Source organism: Gorilla gorilla, chromosome 10 (assembly GCF_029281585.2).
Source record: "Gorilla gorilla gorilla isolate KB3781 chromosome 10, NHGRI_mGorGor1-v2.1_pri, whole genome shotgun sequence".
NCBI classification, from domain to species: Eukaryota; Metazoa; Chordata; class Mammalia; order Primates; family Hominidae; genus Gorilla; species Gorilla gorilla.
The window spans coordinates 50,667,871-50,686,174 of record NC_073234.2 but is presented as its reverse complement, the minus strand read 5'-3'; the positions used below and the strand labels follow the sequence as shown (position 1 = coordinate 50,686,174).

General features: G+C 40.1%; 1 protein-coding gene and 1 non-coding gene across 8 annotated transcripts in view; both read left to right on the top strand.

Moving 5' to 3' along the window:
* The window catches only part of DIP2B (disco interacting protein 2 homolog B), a 245,725-nt gene that overhangs the window by 148,638 nt on the left and 78,783 nt on the right, over positions 1-18,304 (top strand). For 4 of the 7 annotated variants that reach the window (XM_019039091.2, XM_019039092.2, XM_055357229.2 and 1 more), the window contains exon 4: positions 8,791-8,916. In XM_019039091.2, coding sequence (XP_018894636.2) covers positions 8,791-8,916 — 126 coding nt within the window. Of the gene's footprint in view, positions 1-3,167; positions 3,674-6,868; positions 6,892-8,790; positions 8,917-18,304 lie in introns of those variants that run through there. The other 3 variants (XM_055357226.2, XM_055357227.2, XM_063693997.1) reach the window with 3 other exon arrangements.
* On the top strand, positions 5,589-5,694 carry LOC115930272 (U6 spliceosomal RNA). Its single transcript, XR_004066925.2, has one exon. It is a non-coding gene; the product is annotated as a U6 spliceosomal RNA (small nuclear RNA).

Below are 18,304 nucleotides of genomic sequence, written 5' to 3'. Positions count from 1 at the left end.
TTTTTGGTGTCGCGTTCAATAAATTGTTGTCAAATCCAATGTCATGAAGCTTTTTCCCTCTATTTTCTTCTAGGAGTTTAGTTTCCGGCCTTGCTGGTTAGGTCTTTAATCTATTTTGAGTCAGTTTTTGTATATCATGTTAAATAAGGACCCACTTTTCATTCTTTTGCATGTGGATATTCAGTTTTCCTAACACATTTGTTGAAGAAACTATCCTTTCCTCATTGCGTAGTTTTGGCACCTTTGTTGAAGATCATTTGACCTTCTATGTGAGGGTATATTTCCGGGCTCTCTATTGTTCCGTTGGTCTTCCTGTCAGTCTTTATGCCAGTACCAGACTATTTTGAATACTGGAGCTTTGTAATCATTTTTTTAAAAAATAGGGACACAATCTCACTGTGTTTCCCAGGCTGGTCTGGAACTCCTGGACTCAAGCGATTCTCCCCGCTCAGCCTCCCAAAGTGTTGGGATTACTTCTGTGAGCCACCATGCCCATCCTGTAATAGTTTCAAAATAAGGAAATATAGGCCAGGTGCGGTGGCTCACGCCTGTAATTCCAGCACTTTGGGAGGCCAAGGCAGGTGGATCACTTGAGGTCAGGAGTTCAAGACCAGCCTGACCAACATGGTGAAACCGTGTCTCTACTAAAAATACAAAAATTAGCTGGGTGCAGTGGTTCACACCTGTAATCCCGGCTGTTTGGAAGGCTGAGGCGGATGATCACGAAGTCAGGAATTTGAGACCAGCCTGACCAACATGGTGAAACCCCATCTCTACTAAAAATAAAAAAAATTAGCCAGGCGTTGTAGCATGCACCTCTAATCCCAGCTACTCAGGAGGCTGAGGCAAGAGAATCACTTGAACCCAGGAGGCGGAGGTTGCAGTGAGCTGAGACTGTGCCACTGCACTCCAGCCTGGGCAACAGAGCAAGACTCTGCAAAAATATAGATACTATATATATATAATATACATAATACACACACACACACACACATGCACACACACACACACAAATTAGCTGGACGTGGTGGCACATGCCCATAGTCCCAGCTGCTTGGGAGGCTGAGGCAGGAGGATCACTTGAACCAGGAGGCAGAGGTTGCAGTGAACTGAGATTACACCATGGCACTCTAGCCTGGGCGACAGACTGAGACTCCATTTCAAAAAAAAGAAGTATGAAGACTTCAGCTTTGTGCTTCTTTTTAAATATTATTTTGGCTATTTGGAATCTTTTGAGATTCTGTGTAAAAAGTTTAGAATTGTTTTTTCTATCTCTGGAAAAAAAATGCCATTGGGATTTTGATAGGGATTCCACTGAATCTTTAAAATGCTTCGGACAGTAATGACATTTTAACAATATAAAGTCTTCCAGTCCATGAACACAGGATCTCTTTCCTATGTCTTCTTTAATTTCTTCCAGAGATGTTTTACAGTTTTTAATGTACAAGTTTTTCACCTCCTCAGTTACGTCTATTCCTAAGTATTTTGTTCTTTTTGATGTTATTATAAATGGCATTATTTTCTTAATTTTCTTTTCAGGTAATTCATTGTTAGTGTATAGGAACACAACTGATTTTTTTTTTTTTTTTTTTAAAGAAACGGGGTCTCCCTCTGTTGCCTAGGCTGGAGTGCAGCGGTGTGATCGTAGCTCACTGCAGCCTCCACCTCCTGGGCTCAAGTGATCCTCTTCTTCAGTTTTTCTGAAAGAGTTTGAGAAAGATTTACATTAATTCATATTTAAATGTTTGATAGAATTCTCCAGTGAAGCTGTCAGGTCCTGGGCTTTTCTTTGTTGGGGAGTTTTTAGTTACTGATTCAATCTCCTTACTAGTTATAGATCTGTTGAGATTTTCTGTTTTTTCATGATTCAGTCTTGTTAGGTTTATGTTTCTAAGAATTTATCCAATTTTTTGTAGATTATCCAATTTTTGCCAGGTAATGATTCATAGTAGTCTTTCTTTCTTTTTTTTTCTTTTTTTTTTTTTTTTTTTAAGAAAGTTCTCTCTGTCACCCAGGCTAGAGTGCAGTGGTGCGATTATGGCTCACTACAGCCTCAATTCTCCTACCTCAACCCCGCCCCCACCCCCAGCCCTGGGTAGCTGGTACTACATGAGCAGACACACCCATGCCCAGCTAATTTTTGTGTTTCTTTGTAGAGACGAGGTGTTGCCATGTTGCCCAGGCTGGTCTCGACCTCCTAGGCTCAAGTGATCTGCCCACCTTGGCTTCCCAAAGTGCTGAGATTACAGGCATGAGCCTCTGTACCCAGCCCATAGTCTCTTATAATTCCTTTTATTTCTGAGGCATCCAGTTGTAATGTCTCCTCTTTTATTTCTTATTTTAGTTATTTGAATCTTCTTTTTTTTTTTCTCAAGAAAGCTAAGGATTTGTCAATTTTGTTGATCTTTTCAAAAAAATAACTCGTTTGTTGATTTTTGCCCACATTTCTCTGTTCTCTGTTTCATTTAATTCTACTCTAATCTTTATTATTTCTTTCCTTTTGCTATTTTTTTTGTTTGTTTTTGAGACAGAGCCTTACTCTGTTGCCCAGGCTGGAGTGCAGTGGCATGATCTCAGCTCACTGCAACCTCGGCCTCCTGGGTTCAAGCAATTCTCCTGTCTCAGCCTCCTGAGTAGCTGGGATTACAGGTGCACGCTACCACACCTGGCTACTTTTTGTGTTTTTAGTAGAGATGGGGTTTTACCTTGTTGGCCAGGCTGTTCTGGAACTCCTGGCCTCAGATGATCTACCCGCCTCGGCCTCCCAAAGTGCTGGGATTACAAGCGTGAACCACCACGCCCAGCACCTTCTGCTAATTTTGGATTCGTTTGTTCTTTTTTTAGTTCCTTATGATGTAGTTTGGTTGTTGATTTGAGAACTTAATTCTATAATAATTTTTAAAAACCCATCTTTTGCATGGTTTAAAAAAAGCCATAAACAATGTCAAAAAAACAGATGCCATACTGAAAGAAAATATTTCTTTCTTCTTTTTTTTTTTTTTTTAAAGATAGAGTGTAACTCTGTTGCCCAGGCTGGAGTGCAAGTAGTGTGATCATGGCTCAGGCAGCCTCGACCTCCTGTGCTCAAGTGATCCTCCTGCCTCAGCCTCCTGAGTAGCTGGCCCTACAGGCACATGCCACCACATGGCTAATTTTTTATTTTTTGTAGAGGTAGTGTTTTATTATGTTGCCCAGGCTGGTCTCGTACTCTTGGGCTCATGCAGTCCTCCCATTTTGGCCTCCCCAAATGCTTGGATTACAGGTATGAGTCATCACACCTGGCCCGAAAATATAAGGAAAATTAAATAAACAGAGAAGGCTGATATAAAAAATGGCCAAGTGACATGAACATTCACTTCACTTCATAACAGACAACATAAAATGGCCCTTAAGTCCTCTGTAAAAATGTTTAATCTCACTAATGATCAAGGAAACACAAATTAAAACTATACTAGGATATGAATTCTTAGCTGTCAAGTTGGCAACAGTCAAAAAGCTAGACAACACACTCTGAAGGTTAGGCGGTGGGGAAGTAGGTATACCTGTACATTGCTAGTAGTAATGCAGTGTGGTAAAAACTGTTTTGGGGGAGGAATTTTTCAAGATGTGACAAAATTTAACACGTATTTGCTTTTTTATTTAGAATTCTCTCTTGTCAGAATTTACTCTGAAGGTAAGCCCTGATTAGTGTAAAAATATATTTGCAGGAGGCTATTTGTTGCATTATTTTTAACTGTAAAATATTAGAAACATCTACATGCCCAGACATAGGATAATAGTTGAATAAACTGTGTACAGTAGTGTACTATACAGCTGTAAAAAAGAATGAAGAAAGCTGATAGAGAATGATTTCCAGGGTATATTGTTAAGTGGAAAAGCAAAGTGCAAAAAAATACAATATGCTTACTTTTGTGTATGAAAGACAGGGAAATGATATACATGTCTGCTTATTTGTGTAAACAATAGCAAATATGTATGCATCTACTACCTATAGCAAAGGTGGGTGGGATTGGGGCAGAAGTGATTGTTCGGGTAGTAATACTTCTTTAAGCTAACTTTTTGGTATAGTTTTGACTTTTGGAACATGTTAACTTTTAATCAGCAAGATTGGGAAAGACTTATAGAATATAAACAAAAAAATGAACCTAACTATGTGAACTATATAACCACATCAAAGTAGGAAAGGATGAGAACTAACTCAAACAGCTTTTGACCATGATACTTTAACTATATATCCTCAGTCTGAAGACCAAAAGGACTACAAATAAATACTGAACACTAGTTAGAAGATTTATTTTTCATATTGACGTAAGATAGCAATTTTTGGCTGGGTGCAGTGGCTCACGCCCATAATCCCAGCACTTTGAAAGGCCAAGGCGGGTGGATTGCTTGAGCCCAGGAATTTGAGAGCAACCTGGGCAACATAGTGAAACTCCATCTCTACCAAAAATACAAAAAATTAGCTGGGTGTGCACCTGTGGTCCCAGCTACTCACACGAGTTTGAGGTGAGAGGATTGCTTGAGCCTGGGATGTGGAGGTTGCAGTGAGCTGAGATCATGCCGCTGCACTCCAGCCTGGGTGACAGAGTGAGACCCTGTCCCAAAAATAAAAAATAAACAATTTTTAAAATGTACTTCCTGTGTATGGTAGGATTAAGAAATGAGTAAAATATATTGAGAATGTTGTTTCATCCTATTAGAGAAGGGAATTATAAGTGGAAAGAGGGAAAATTAGAATGATATTGAATTGGAAATGGAGGTATTAATATGAACTCATCATTTTAAATGTAGTTAGAAACAGATGTAGTTATATGTGTATGAATTTCTTGATCCACCAAAAGGGCTTAGAAGAGATACCCCAATAGCACTGAGTACTCCTGCTTCTAAGATTTGGTTTCTAAATACCATTCATTCTTCACTAAAAGGAGCCACTTTTCCTTGAAGAAAGGTATAATTCTAGGTCTGGAGCAGGAAAAGTACCTCATGAGCATGGAATATCTTATGTCATAAAACAACTGCTCAAAATGATGGAACTGTGTCCAAAGGACATAAGAACCCGTATGAAGGGACTCCTGTTGGCCAAGTCTGCCAAAATATGAGCATCAAAATAATGATAGTAACAGAATATTCATGGAATAAAATGAGAATCCATGGGCTCATAGTGATATAAATAACTAAGGGAGAAAGGAAAGCTTTTTTTCTTTTGAGATGGAGTCTCGCTCTTTCACCCAGGCGGGAGTTCAGTGGCACAATCTTGGCTCACTGTAACCTCCGCTTCCCGGGTTCGAGCAATTCTTGTGCCTCAGCCTCCCAAGTAGCTGGGACTACAGGCATGCGCCACCATGCTCAGCTAATTTTTGTATTTTCAGTGGAGATGGGGTTTTGCCATGTTGGTCAGGCTGGTTTCGAACTCCTGACCTCAGGTGATCCACCCTCTTCGGCCTCCCAAAGTGCTGGAATTATAGGCATGAGTCACCATGCTGGCCAGGAAAACTTTTTCTTACAATAAATACCAACTAATAAATATGGAAGAAATGGTAGAGCTATAAAATTATCATATTGTAATTGTTATTATCATAATTGATTCCGTGCCCACTTCAGCAGCGCATATACTAAAATTGGAATGATACAGGGAAGATTAACATGGCCCCTGAGCAAGGTGACACACAAACTCGTGAAATGTTCCATTAAAAATAAAAAATATTTTTTAAAAAAATGGCGGGCATGGTGGCTCACACCTGTAATCCTATTCACTTTTGGATGCCAAGGCAGGAGAATCCCTTGAGCCCAGGAGTTTGAGACCAGCCTGGGCAACATAGGGAGACCCCATCTCTATTTACAAAAAAAAAAAAAAAAAAAAAAAAGTTGATTCCACCAAGAATTATCAATGGATGCTAAAACTAGTGAGTTGAAAGGTTGACAAAGTATGTAACATTTATATAGTCTCAAAAGTATCCTCCCATGAATTACTTATTAATTGCAAACGGAAGAATGGTTAAGTTTACAGTGAGTTTATTTAGCAGATACCATAGTCACCAAAGTAACCAACTTTGCAATTAGAGTTATGTTACCATAGTGGAGCAGACACCTCCTGACATCATGTTTTGAGAAAGACATTATTTCTGGCTGGGCATGGTGGCTCATGCCTGTAATCCCAGTGCAGCATTTTGGGGGCTGAAGCAGGAGGATTCCTTGAGACCAGTAGTTGGAGACCAGCCTGGGCAATGTAGTGACACCCCATCTTTACAAAAAAAAAAAGAAGACAACAAATTATTTCTATGGTATTTCTGCCAAATTGCATAACCTGAAATTAATTATAAGGAAATATCAAGCAAGCTAAAATTAAAGAACATTTTACAAAATAACTAGTCTGTACAAAAATATCAAGATAATAAAAGACAAAGTAAGGCTGAGAAACAGTTCTGGATTATAGGGGAATCAAGAGACAGGACAACTAAGTAGGATTTCCTCCAGTAGATCCCAGATCAGGAAAAAAGGTGGGAGGGAAAACCTATAGAGGACATTATTGGGACAATAGACTATGTTGGAATATGGATTGTGGGTTAGATAATAGTTTGTATCAATGTTGAATTTCTGTATTTTGGCTGGTAATCCCAGCACTTCGGGAGGCTGAGGTGGGTGGATCGCTGGAGCCCAGTTCAAGACCAACCCTAGGCAACATACATAGCAAGACCTCATCTCAAAAAAAAAAAAAAAGAAAAAAAGAAAAACAAGAATTTCTGGGGTTTGTTGTTTTGTTTTTTTTGAGACAGAGTCTTGGTCTGTCACCCAGGCTGGAGTACAATGGTGTGATCTCGGCTCACTGCAACCTCCGCCTGCTGGGTTCAAGTGATTCTTCTGCCTCAGCCTCCTGAGTAGCTGGAATTACAGGTGCGTGCTACCATGCCTGGCTAATTTCTGTATTTTTAGTAGAGACAGGGTTTTACCGTGTTGGCCAGGCTGGTCTCGAACTCCTGACTTCAAGTTATCCGCCCACTTAGGCCTCCCAAAGTGCTGGGATTACAGGTGTGAGCCATTGCACCCAGCCAATTTTTCTGGATTTTGAATAATGTCCTGGGGTTATATAAGAGAAAATACCTTATTTTTAGGAAATATGTTTGAAACATTTCTGAAGAAATAAGTACATATACTTTGATCTCAGCAGTTTTTGTAATTAATTCTAAGAAAATAATTAGACATGTGCTAAGGTGAAAATACTGAATTATTCTTTCTATGAATAGTTTCAAAAATTTGGAAATAACCTAGTATCTGATAATAAGGAATTGTGTAAGTAAATCATGGCACATTCATGCAGTGAAATACTATGCAGCCCTTAAAAGTTATGTTGTTGGTCTGTACACAGTGAGGTGTTTCTCCTTGTATTAGTGGAGATTTTTTGGTTGCAAGAAACAGAAGCTGGCCGTGCATGGTGGCTCACGCCTGTAATCCCAGCACTTTAGTAGGCCGAGGCGGGCAGATGACAAGGTCAGGAGTTCAAGACCAGCCTGACCAAGATGGTGAAACCCCATCTCTACTAAAAATGCAAAAATTAGCTGGGCGTGGTGGCGCGTACCTGTAGTCCCAGCTACTTGGGAGGCTGAGGCAGGAAAACGGCTTGAACCCGGGAGGCAGAGGTTGCAGTGAGCTGAGATTGCGCCACTGCACTCCAGCCTGGGCGACAGAGCGACACTCCATCTCAAAAAAAACAGGTCAACTTACATAGGCTACCTTAAATAGCTGAGGTAGGTCATAGAAACAAATCAACATTTGAAAAACCCCTAGAAAGGAGAGATAACTCTGGGAATCTCAACCTTGAAGTTTAAAACCTTCCTTCTTTCTAGGGCATTGTCACATTGTCATTAAAGTGATTCCATTTAGTACCTGCAGTTTCTTGATTCAGAGTTTAAATTTAAAAAAAAGGATCTCATTGGTCTAGCTCTTATAAGGGGTATATTTACTTTACAGAGAGGTATGGAAGGATAGTTTGTGTGTGGATTAGGCCCATTCCTAGGCAAAAGGAAACTATTTTTTTGTGACTTAGGAAGCTACCTCAGCTGTTATCTACCTCAGTAAGATTTTGTAAGAGTTTTTTTTTTTTTTTTAGCGGAATACAAAATACTGTGTACAGTATGATTCAATTTTGTGGAACTATAGAGTGACCTTTGGCGTGGGGGTAGAAAATGAAGAGTTTTGTTTGGATGTGTTAATTTTGAGATTCCTATTAGACATTCAAGTAGAGAGCTGAAATTTTTTGTGCCCAAAGTGGCAAACAAGTAACATCTGCCCTTATGTTTTTCTAGATCAAAATCAATCCTTCTCTTCCTGTGGCATAGAACTGAGGGGTCTCAACCAAGTTTTCTTTCAGACAGTTAAGAAAATCCTAAGCTTCTTTTCTTGAAAAATAATGAGTGTTCTCCAGGCACCTGCACAGCACTCATTCCATTTGAGGCAGGATTTCCTGCTTGGCACAGATGCATGTTAGACTCAGTATTCTGTCCCCACCCACCTCCCCACATCTCTGTCAACTCTTTGTCTGGTGTGTTAAGGAGTCACACATCATTCTGGACTTCATTTTCCTCCTCCATAAAATTATCCTTGGCTTCTTTTATTTTTGTTTTTGATTTTTATTTCTAATTGGTCTTAATCAAATTATAAATAAAAATCATCTGAACGTCCCCTTTACCTTTTTTTTTTTTTTTTTTAAACAATTGAGGCAGTGGTAGTTCAGCTCACAGTGGTAAACACTTTCAAGAGCCGGAAGCTAATAAATGCAAATGTTTACTTTTTCAGATATCCACACAGAAGCAGTTCAGGCTGCACTGGCAAAGCATAAAGAACAGAAGATGGCTTTGCCCATGCCAACCAAAAGGCGATCCACATTTGTTCAGTCTCCTGCAGATGCCTGCACACCTCCTGGTAGGTTTATCAGAGCTTTTTCTCTCTGACAGTTACTACCTTGATGTTCCTGAAATAAGTTCTGCTTTTTCTTTTCTGAGGTAAGAACCAGAATCTTCTCCCCACCATTAGAGGAATGTAAGAGAACACTCTGAGGTGGCAGATTTTGCTTGTCATCTCGTAAACAACACACAAAAAGATGCCTTAAGAGTAAAACTATTCAAAACTAAACAAGAAAACTTTCCTTCTGAATTTCCAGTCTTTTTTTTTTTTTGGCTGTAATCCCCAGACTTCTGTAGTCATAAATACAGGCCAAAGCTTAGGCCAAAATCCTGCTGTGTTAAATAGCCACTTTCATTGTCACCCAATATACTACTTGTAGTCATATATCTAATTCATTTGTACTCCTAAATCAAATGCTTCGTCTCTGCAGCAGGCATGAGAATAGTTGGACTTGGGACAAAAGTTTTTGTGTCATTAACAATTATGGAAGAGCAATCATGCAAAGTTGTGATGGACCTGCAAAACGTATATAAGTGTGTTTATGTGTGTGTGTGTGTGTTAATGTGTTTTGTACACATTTGTTTATTTTTTAAGAATCTACTTGTTATAACGGGGTCATGAGATCAGTGAGAACTAGGTATCTTCATCCCATCCCTGTTCACCAGACTTCAATCCTTATGCTCCCTAAGGTAAATTTAAAGAGTTATAACTTCATATTTGAGGAATAACTAGAAACAATCTAAGTTGTCTTGTCTGTTCAGAATCTTTCCCAAAGTTTTTTTAAAACCTTAAAAAAAATTTTTTTTGAACTTCTCTAGTGGAAGCTCGAAAAAAAATTTTTTTTAGATCGAATCCCAGACAAGATCTTGATATAGGCCTTTGAGACTAAACATAGTAAATCTATTTCAGAGCCTCAATATAGTGTCTCTCTTTCTACTTTCATGTTACTGGTAATGAAATCTTTGAGAACAAATTTCCCCATACTTTTTTGGCCTAAACTACTTAATACGTCTTTGGGGAGATTCCTAGGTTGCCTTGTGGTTGACTTTGATTCACAGCTGTGAAGTTGTTGAGCTGTTCATACTGATCCTATTCCCTGATCCAGATTAATATTAATAGTTTTCTTCTCGGTTTTGGCTAACTTCTCAGAGCATTTGGGTATGCTGTGGGCTCATTTACTGTGTGTGCTTTTTTTCTTCACATCTGTGGTGTCAACATGTTTGAAAGAGAAATAGCTCTGTGGCTTCAAGTGTTTCTCAAAATGTATCACAGGGTACCTCTAGCCGGCTATCACAGTAAGACAGTTTGTGTCTATAATGGTGCATACCTCAAACCTACTCATTGAAAATCTTGGATGGTTTCCCTTCCACATTAGTACAGCACAAGTTGGGTCCTCATGGACAAAGGGGGCTCTCAGTTTAGTAGCTATTCCTTTTTGGCAGATTACACTGCAGTGTGGCTGAGGGTTCAGTTGCAGTAAATGGCAAAGGGTAGGGAGCAGCATGACATGTAGTTCTTGGAAATAATCCCCTCCAAAGCTGTATCAAAGACATGCAGTTTCAGAGTAAGTAGGCTGCCCTTATGGCTTTGGGTGAAATGTGAGAATGCAGCAAAGACCTTGAGAATGCTCAGAAGGAGTGGAAACCTTTTTTATCCGCTTTTACAAAAGTCACTGCCTGAGGGGAATTCACCAACTCTAGAAACAAATCGCAGCTGTTCATTGCTGAATGAGACTGTAGTCCTTTGAAATTAACTATAGGACTCTGTATTTCTAGACACTAATGTTCTCCTCTGTCTGCAGCCTTGAAGTTGTGGCCTAATGTTCTTGATCATATTATATGTTTTATACATAATAATTTCATGATTCCAAAGATACAATCCTTTCTCCTAAGACTTGTTTTCAGCAGAACAGAGTAATGAAAAGGTTCTGTACCCATTTTTTTCCTGTTCTGGGGATCTCTGGGTAGTATCTGAGAAGCCTTCATGTGCTGTGAGGGACATCTGTGTTGTCAAATAGAAGAGGAATTCTCTCACAACAAGGGGAAACATTGAGCGCACCCTGCATAGTGATTTCTCACACAGCCCCCACATGGGATATTTTGATGCTGTCATGCAACAATTACACACATGCCTAAGACAAATACTTTGCTCTAGTGAGGAAATGTGGGAAGAACTCTTATCATAAGGCTTCCATTAGCCCCTTTCATTTTAGGGAGTAGAATTTGCTGTTCCCACATTAGGAATCAATTCCATTCTCTCCAAGATCTTAAGAGCTACCAATTGGCTGTTTCCAATGCCTAGTTGTAGCTTAATCCTACATCAGTATCTCCCAGAACTTGTTACAGCCTAACCCAGCGATGTGGAATAGGTTTTATCTCGCATATGTACTCTGATAGCCATAGAAACACTGAAGCTTAGAAGATGCTGAGGCTGTGTTCAAGGGAAGGGAGGAGGAAGAAAACTTACATTAATCATTGCCATTAAAGTCCTTAAAAAAAAAATGAGCTTCTGGCCGCTACCAAAGTGACCTAAAGCCGGGTACGGTGGCTCATGCCTGTAATCCCAGCACTTTAGGAGGCTGAGGCAGGCAGATCAGGAAGTCAGGAGTTTGAGATCAGCCTGGCCAACAAAGTGAAACCCCGTCCCGGCTAAAAATACAAAAATTAGCCGGGTGTGGTGGTGCGTTCCTATAGTCCCAGCTACTCAGGAGGCTGAGGCAGGGGAATTACTTGAACCCGGGAGGCAGAGGTCACAGTGAGCCGAGATTGCGCCATTCAGTCCAGCCTGGGTGACAGAGCGAGACTCCATCTCAAAAAACAAAACAAAAGTGACCTAAAAACAGTTGTGGTGCCAGGCGCAGTGGCTCACGCCTGTAATCCCAGCACTTTGGGAGGCTGAGGCGGGTGGATCACAAGGTCAGGAGATCGAGACCATCCTGGCTAACACAGTGAAACCGCGTTTCTACTAAAAATACAAAAAATTAGCCAGGCGTGGTGGCAGCGCCTGTAGTCCCAACACTTTGGGAGGCCGAGGCGGGTGGATCACAAGGTCAGGAGATCGAGACCATCCTGGCTAACACAGTGAACCCCGTCTCTACTAAAAATACAAAAAATTAGCCAGGCGTGGTGGCAGTGCCTGTAGTCCCAGCTACTCGGGAGGCTGAGGCAGGAGAATGGCGTGAACCTGGGAGGCAGAGCTTGCAGTGAGCGGAGACCGCGCCACTTCCAGCCTGGGCAACAGAGCCAGACTCCGTCTCAAATAAATAAATAAAACAGTTGTGGCCAGGTGTGTTGGCTCATACCTGTAATCTTCACACTTTGGGAGGCTGAGGTGGGAGGATTGCTTGAGCCTAGGAGGGGACCAGCCTGTGCAATATAGCGAGACCCCATCTCTACAAAAAATTAAAAAGTTAGCTGACTGTGGTAGTGCATGTCTGTGGTTCCAGCTACTTGAGAGGCTGAGGTGGGAGGATCGCTTGATCCCCAGAGGTCGAGGCTGCAGTGAGCCGAGATCAATCAACCGTACTCCAACCTGGGAGACAGAGTGAGGCCCCATCTCTTTAAAAAAAAAAAAAAGCAAACAAAAAGTTGTACCACTCTTGCAGGGAAAAATTAGCCTAATATTTTACAGGATTTAGTTGCATCTTTCTTTGTACACTGCCTGAGATGTTACAGCATACATCATAAAGCACATCTTGGGTCAAGGCTGTCACTCTGCACTTGCTGTCTTGTATGCACCTGGTTTCTGGGATAACTTCTAGAGTGCACCAGCCAGTCAGCTTCTTTGGGAGGCACTCAATACGTAACTGTTTGAATTACTGAACTGATGAAAATTTAGAGCTGCTCTTTTTGAGGGATTTAATAAAAAGGATTAAGGAGTAAAATATGTCAGATATTTTGGCTTTATTTATAGTATCATATAGTCTGGAGAATATGGTAAATAGTTGGCATGGGAAATAATTTGTCTTTTGTTCACAAATCACCTGATGTCAGTCACCCTAAAATTTGCTTATTGATATGTACACTAATTTCTATCTTGTGAATTAGAAAATTTAAATTCTCGAAATTGGTAGCAATCTATGGTTCTTTTAGTGCTTGTGGCCTTTTTCAGAGTCTTTTAGACTGCTTGAATTACTGCCATCCAGTTCCCTTTATGTGCTGAAATCATTTACTAATGTCATGAGGCAATTACCTCAGCTCTTTCTTTGTAGGGGTTCTTTGTGTAATGCTATTACTCATTCATACGGAAAAGCACAATGCAAAAACTACAGCATATATTTTTTCCCTCTAAGCTTTTTCCGCACCCTTGTGGACTTACCCTTTGCTGCATTCTGAGAGTGCACAGATGACCAAATAGACCATATAATGACCCTAAAGCACAGTAAGCTGTTTCAACTAGCTTAAATTTAGAAGTCTGTCTCACACAGGACTCTGCTTGAGAGTAGCTAGAGTAATTCATAGGGCCAGAAGACAAGGAGAATTTCCCTCCTTTTTTGGGTTTTTTTTTTTTTTTTTTTTTTTTTGACACAGTGTCTGTCACCCAGGCTGGAGTATAGTGGCTCAATCACAATTCACTGCAGTCTCAAACTCCCAGGGTCAAGCAGTCCTCCCACCTCAGCCTCTCTAGTAGCTGGAACTGCAGGTGCATGCTGCCACACCCGGCTAATATTTTTATTTTTTTGTAGAGATGGAGATGGGGTCTCACTGTGTTGCTCAAGCTGGCCTCAAACTCCTGGGCTCAAGAGATTCTCCAAAGTGTTGGGATTATAGGCGTGAGCCACCACACCCTGCTCTGTATTTCTATATATGAAAATGATACCCAGCAACAGACTGGGATATTATCCTTTTAACCTACTTTAATAATGCTTCATGGAATTATAGTACATTATGGTATGCAAAGAACTTTCACATACTAATGACCGCCCTGTGTCATTTGTTTCTCATAAATACTCTGTAAAGTAGGAAGGGCAGATTTAGAGATAAGGAAATAAGCAAGTTCATAGTCGCTAAGTAATTTGCCCCAGGTCAAATAGCAATTAAGTGTCAAACTCAAAATCTTGATTGTGTTCATTATTCCACTGAAGTGTCATGTTTATTTAGAAAATTCTCTTTACTTTATAGCCGTGGCTCATGCCTATAATCCCAGCACTTTGGGAGGCTGAGGCCCGAGGATCCTTTCAGCCCAGGAGTTTGAGACCAGCCTGGGCAACATAGCAAGAGATCTCATCTCTACAAATAATTTTTTTAAATTCCTTCATAGTGCTAAATAAAATAAAAATTTTAAAAATTAGCTGGGTATGGTAGTATGTGCCTGTGTTTGTAGCCACTCAGGAGGCTGAGGTGGGAGAATCACTTCAGTCAAGGCTGCAGTGAACCATAATCACAGCACTGTACTCCAGCCTGGGTGACAGAGTGAAACCTCAACTGAAAAAAAAAAAAAAATTCCTCTTTCCCTAGTAGATACTCACGTGTATGCATGGTACTGGAATGAGCATTTTTACAACCAAATTAAATAACTGTTGTCTTCTGAATGCTTATAGTCCTAAATATGTATCAGTCAGTTAATTTGAACTTAGAATACCTGCTGATTTACCAGGTTGGGGAGTCTTTCCTAAATATTCTAATTTTAACCTAAACCACAAAGTAAACAAAGTTGGCAAATCAGACCTCCATAATAAATGTGCTCTAATTAATAAAGTCAGATCATTTTAATAGTGTATTTTATGATTGGTGTGGGGTATGACCAATGGTCCACAATTACTTGGGAGACTAGTGAATATCCAGTGTTCTTTAAGCCAAAGTACAATAAAAACCCACTGTATCCAGTTGAATTTGTTTCAATACCTGATTGTAAAATTTAAGGTTTGCTGATAAGAGTAATGTTATGGTTACCATTTATTGCATGCCCTCAGTGTACCAGTCAAAGGGCTAAGTGCTTAACATATATTTTTTTCATTTTTAGTTCACTCAACAGTTTTCTACCCCATTTTACAGAAGAGAAAACAGGTTTAGAGAGGCTCAATAACGTGCCCAGACTTCTGTTTTTAGACATATCAGTTAGATAACCTGAAAATTATCTCCTAGAAAGATAGGGGAAAGAAAATGTTCTTTTAGAAATACTGGGTAAAATGTAACCAGCTTTTTAAAAAATGTATACAGGAGCAAGGGAGAATGATGAACACTGAAAAATCAGAATGGTGAGGTGGTGCTTACTTCCGCTGGGCTGTAGGGAGGAGAATCAGTAAACCAGGGACCTTAATTTTAACTATAATGATAAAACCTTGGGCCCATCTAAGGTTGCAAGCTGGAATTAAGATCCCTGGAGGGACTTGCGTCTTTAGCAGTTGGGTGAATTAGAAAAAAGGAACCTGTCAAAAAAGCTTGCCTGAGGCTGGGCGTGGTGGCTCACGCCTGTAATCCCAGAACTTTGGGAGGCTGAGGTGGGTGGATCACGAGGTCAGGAGATCAAGACCATCCTGGCTAACACGCTGAAACCTCGTCTCTACTAAATAATACAAAGAATTAGCCGGGCATGGTGGCGGGCGCCTGTAGTCCCAGCTACTCGGGAGGCTGAGGCAGGAGACCCTGTCTCAAAAAAAAAAAAAAAAAAAGAATAAAAGGAATTAGCAAATTTGGCACTTTTCTTCCCTTAAAATCAGCAAGCTAAATGTTTTGATTGATTGATTGATTGATTGATTGATTGATTGAGACAGGGTCTGGCTCTATTGCCCAGGCTGGAGTGCAGTGGCATGATCGCTTCCTGGGCTCAGGCCATCCTCTCAAGTAGCTGAGACTATAGGCACACGCCACCACACTTAGCTAAGTTTTGCATTTTTTGTAGAGACAGGTTTTTGTCATGTTGCCCAGGCTGGTCTCCAACTCCTGAGCTCAAGCAGTCCATCCGCCTCAACCTCCCAAAGTGCTTGGGATTACAGGCGTGAGACAATGCGCCCGGCCAACATGCTAATTGTTTATATGTTTACTAATTGGTTATAAATGGATTGTAGGCTTCTGGTGACCAGTATTCAATGGTGCCTTGTTAAAATCACAGCAGATTATAAACTGAAAGGCAAACTATGTTTTCAGAATTGTTTTCTGTTGCGCATTCGTTATATATAAGAGCTTAGGGAAGATGTTTTATTTATAAGTGATAACAGTCATGAGTTTATTTTTAATCAGAGCAGAATCAGTAGGGAAATGGTAAATTTCTATTATTTAATTTTGCCCAAATTTCTACAAATTCATAACAATTTCCTGGGTGACAAATTGCTTTTAAAATAATATTTAAGGGACCTTGTTTTGACTTTTAAAAAGATACAATCCCAGAGCAGTGCTACATTTTATGTAGACTTCACTACATTATCGTCTTTTAACTTTACCCGGATAGTTTCTTATCTGTGACCATAGGTTGAGTTATTCATAGTAAGCACCTCATTTCTCAGGTGGCATCATTTGGCACAGTATTATTTTCTTCTACCAACCGTTAGTTTCTGCTATCTTTCCCTTCATGTTTATAGGAAGCAATTAGCCATTTAAATTACTCTTAGGAAAAATTTCAGGTTGTTCCAAATCAAAAAGAAATACACATTCCTTTTAACCATTCTCCTGGGGATTAGAAGAGGAATTAATGTTGATTGGCTGGGTGCTATGGGCTGGCACCAGTATGGGTGCTTTCTGTACAGTGTCTTTGTTCATGGTCTCCCAGCTACGGTTAGGATAAAGGCAAGTTTCCTTAGCTTGTCTTACAAGGCCCTTGGTGTCCCAGTGCTACCTACTTGTCCAGTCTCATCTCCATGACTATCAGTCTTGCATCTGTGCTCTGGCTAGTCTCTGTTTCTTTAATATCTTTAAAAAGTTTTCTGTCCCCTCCAAGCTTTCTCGCGTGCAGCCCCCTCTACCTGACGCTGCGCTCTCCCTACCTCTGGGCCTTTCATAACTAATCCCTACTTAGCCATCAGGCCTTGGGTTAGGTCTTACTTCCTTGGGTGCCTGGCTTGAACTCCTCTAACTCATCTCAGTCCCATAAGAATAGGGACTATGTCTTCTTGCCCAACTTTTTATTCCTACCAACTACTGTAGTGCTTAGTGTGTTTGTCAAATGGACGAATAAGTAAACAGTCTTCTCAGATGGGTAATTTTATCCCCAAGTCACATAGCTAGTAAGAGGTGGATCCTAGAGTTTGAATGGAAGACTGACACCAAAGCCATGTTTTTTTCCACTACGCTAAGCTGCCCTATAGTTGTAAGTCATTAAACACTGAAGACTGGCAGACAAACAGGGTAACTAAATTGAAACAATACACCTAATTGCATAATTGATCCAATATAGAAACATAATGAAACCCATTTTCCATAAACCTAATCATGAAAATACTGGTTTTACTGTCTTTTTAAAATTGGGTTATTCTGATTTTAAACTTAAACAAATTAAAATACATATAAATGATACAATAAAATGATACAATAAAAGCAGCCCACAAATCCAGTGGAGATTGTGGAATCTTGAGATAACTTACCTTGAAAATACTTTATTCTTAAGGTCAAATTCACCTGTCCTATGGGCCCTATCCCGACTTCCTCTCTCTTTTTTTTTAACATGTTTGCTAAGACAGGAATATTTGTGTCCCGGGGTACAGTTGAAATGTTAGAATATTTTCTGAAAATTACACAAAATGCTTTCCTTAAAGGGGTACAGATGTGATTACTTCTTTTTTTCTTTAAATTTTCTTTTAATCACCCCCCTTTTGCATGATAGATCTCATTCTTCTTTATGGACCTCATCACTTTATCTCTTTGGGATCTGGTCACTATTTATCTCTCCACCCTCATTTTTTTTCGTTTTTTTGCCTTACTCTTCAAAGTCTTTGCTCTATGTACAAAGAAGTACTTGAAATCCCTGACTGTGGTTGGTTCCCATCCTGCGAAACCCTTTGATTACTCCCATTTCTTAGCATCTGTTTTATTCTTTTGAAATTATCTGTGGGCTTCTGTGTCTCCTGTAAGCCTTTTTAGGGCACTTACTGTGTCATAAGCACTCATACACTTCAGAACCCCTAGGACTTGACATAGTTCCTGGCACATGTTGTGATTAGTACTTTTTAAAAAGCAAAAACAGTCTCAGGCTTCAGACGTTCCTCAATATGAAATAATAAGTTGGAGGTAGTACAGAACAAGAAGCAAGGGTATAGTCATTATATAACTTTCTGGGTTTTTTGTTTTTGTTTTTGAGATGGAGTCTCACTCTGCCTCCCAGGCTGGAGGGCAGTGATGCTGTCTCTGCTCACTGCAACCTCCGCCTCCTGGGCTTAAGTGATTCTTGTCTGCCTCAGCTTCCCGAGTAGCTGGAATTACAGGTGTGCACCACCATGCCCGGCTAATTTTTGTATTTTTAGTAAAGACAGGGTTTC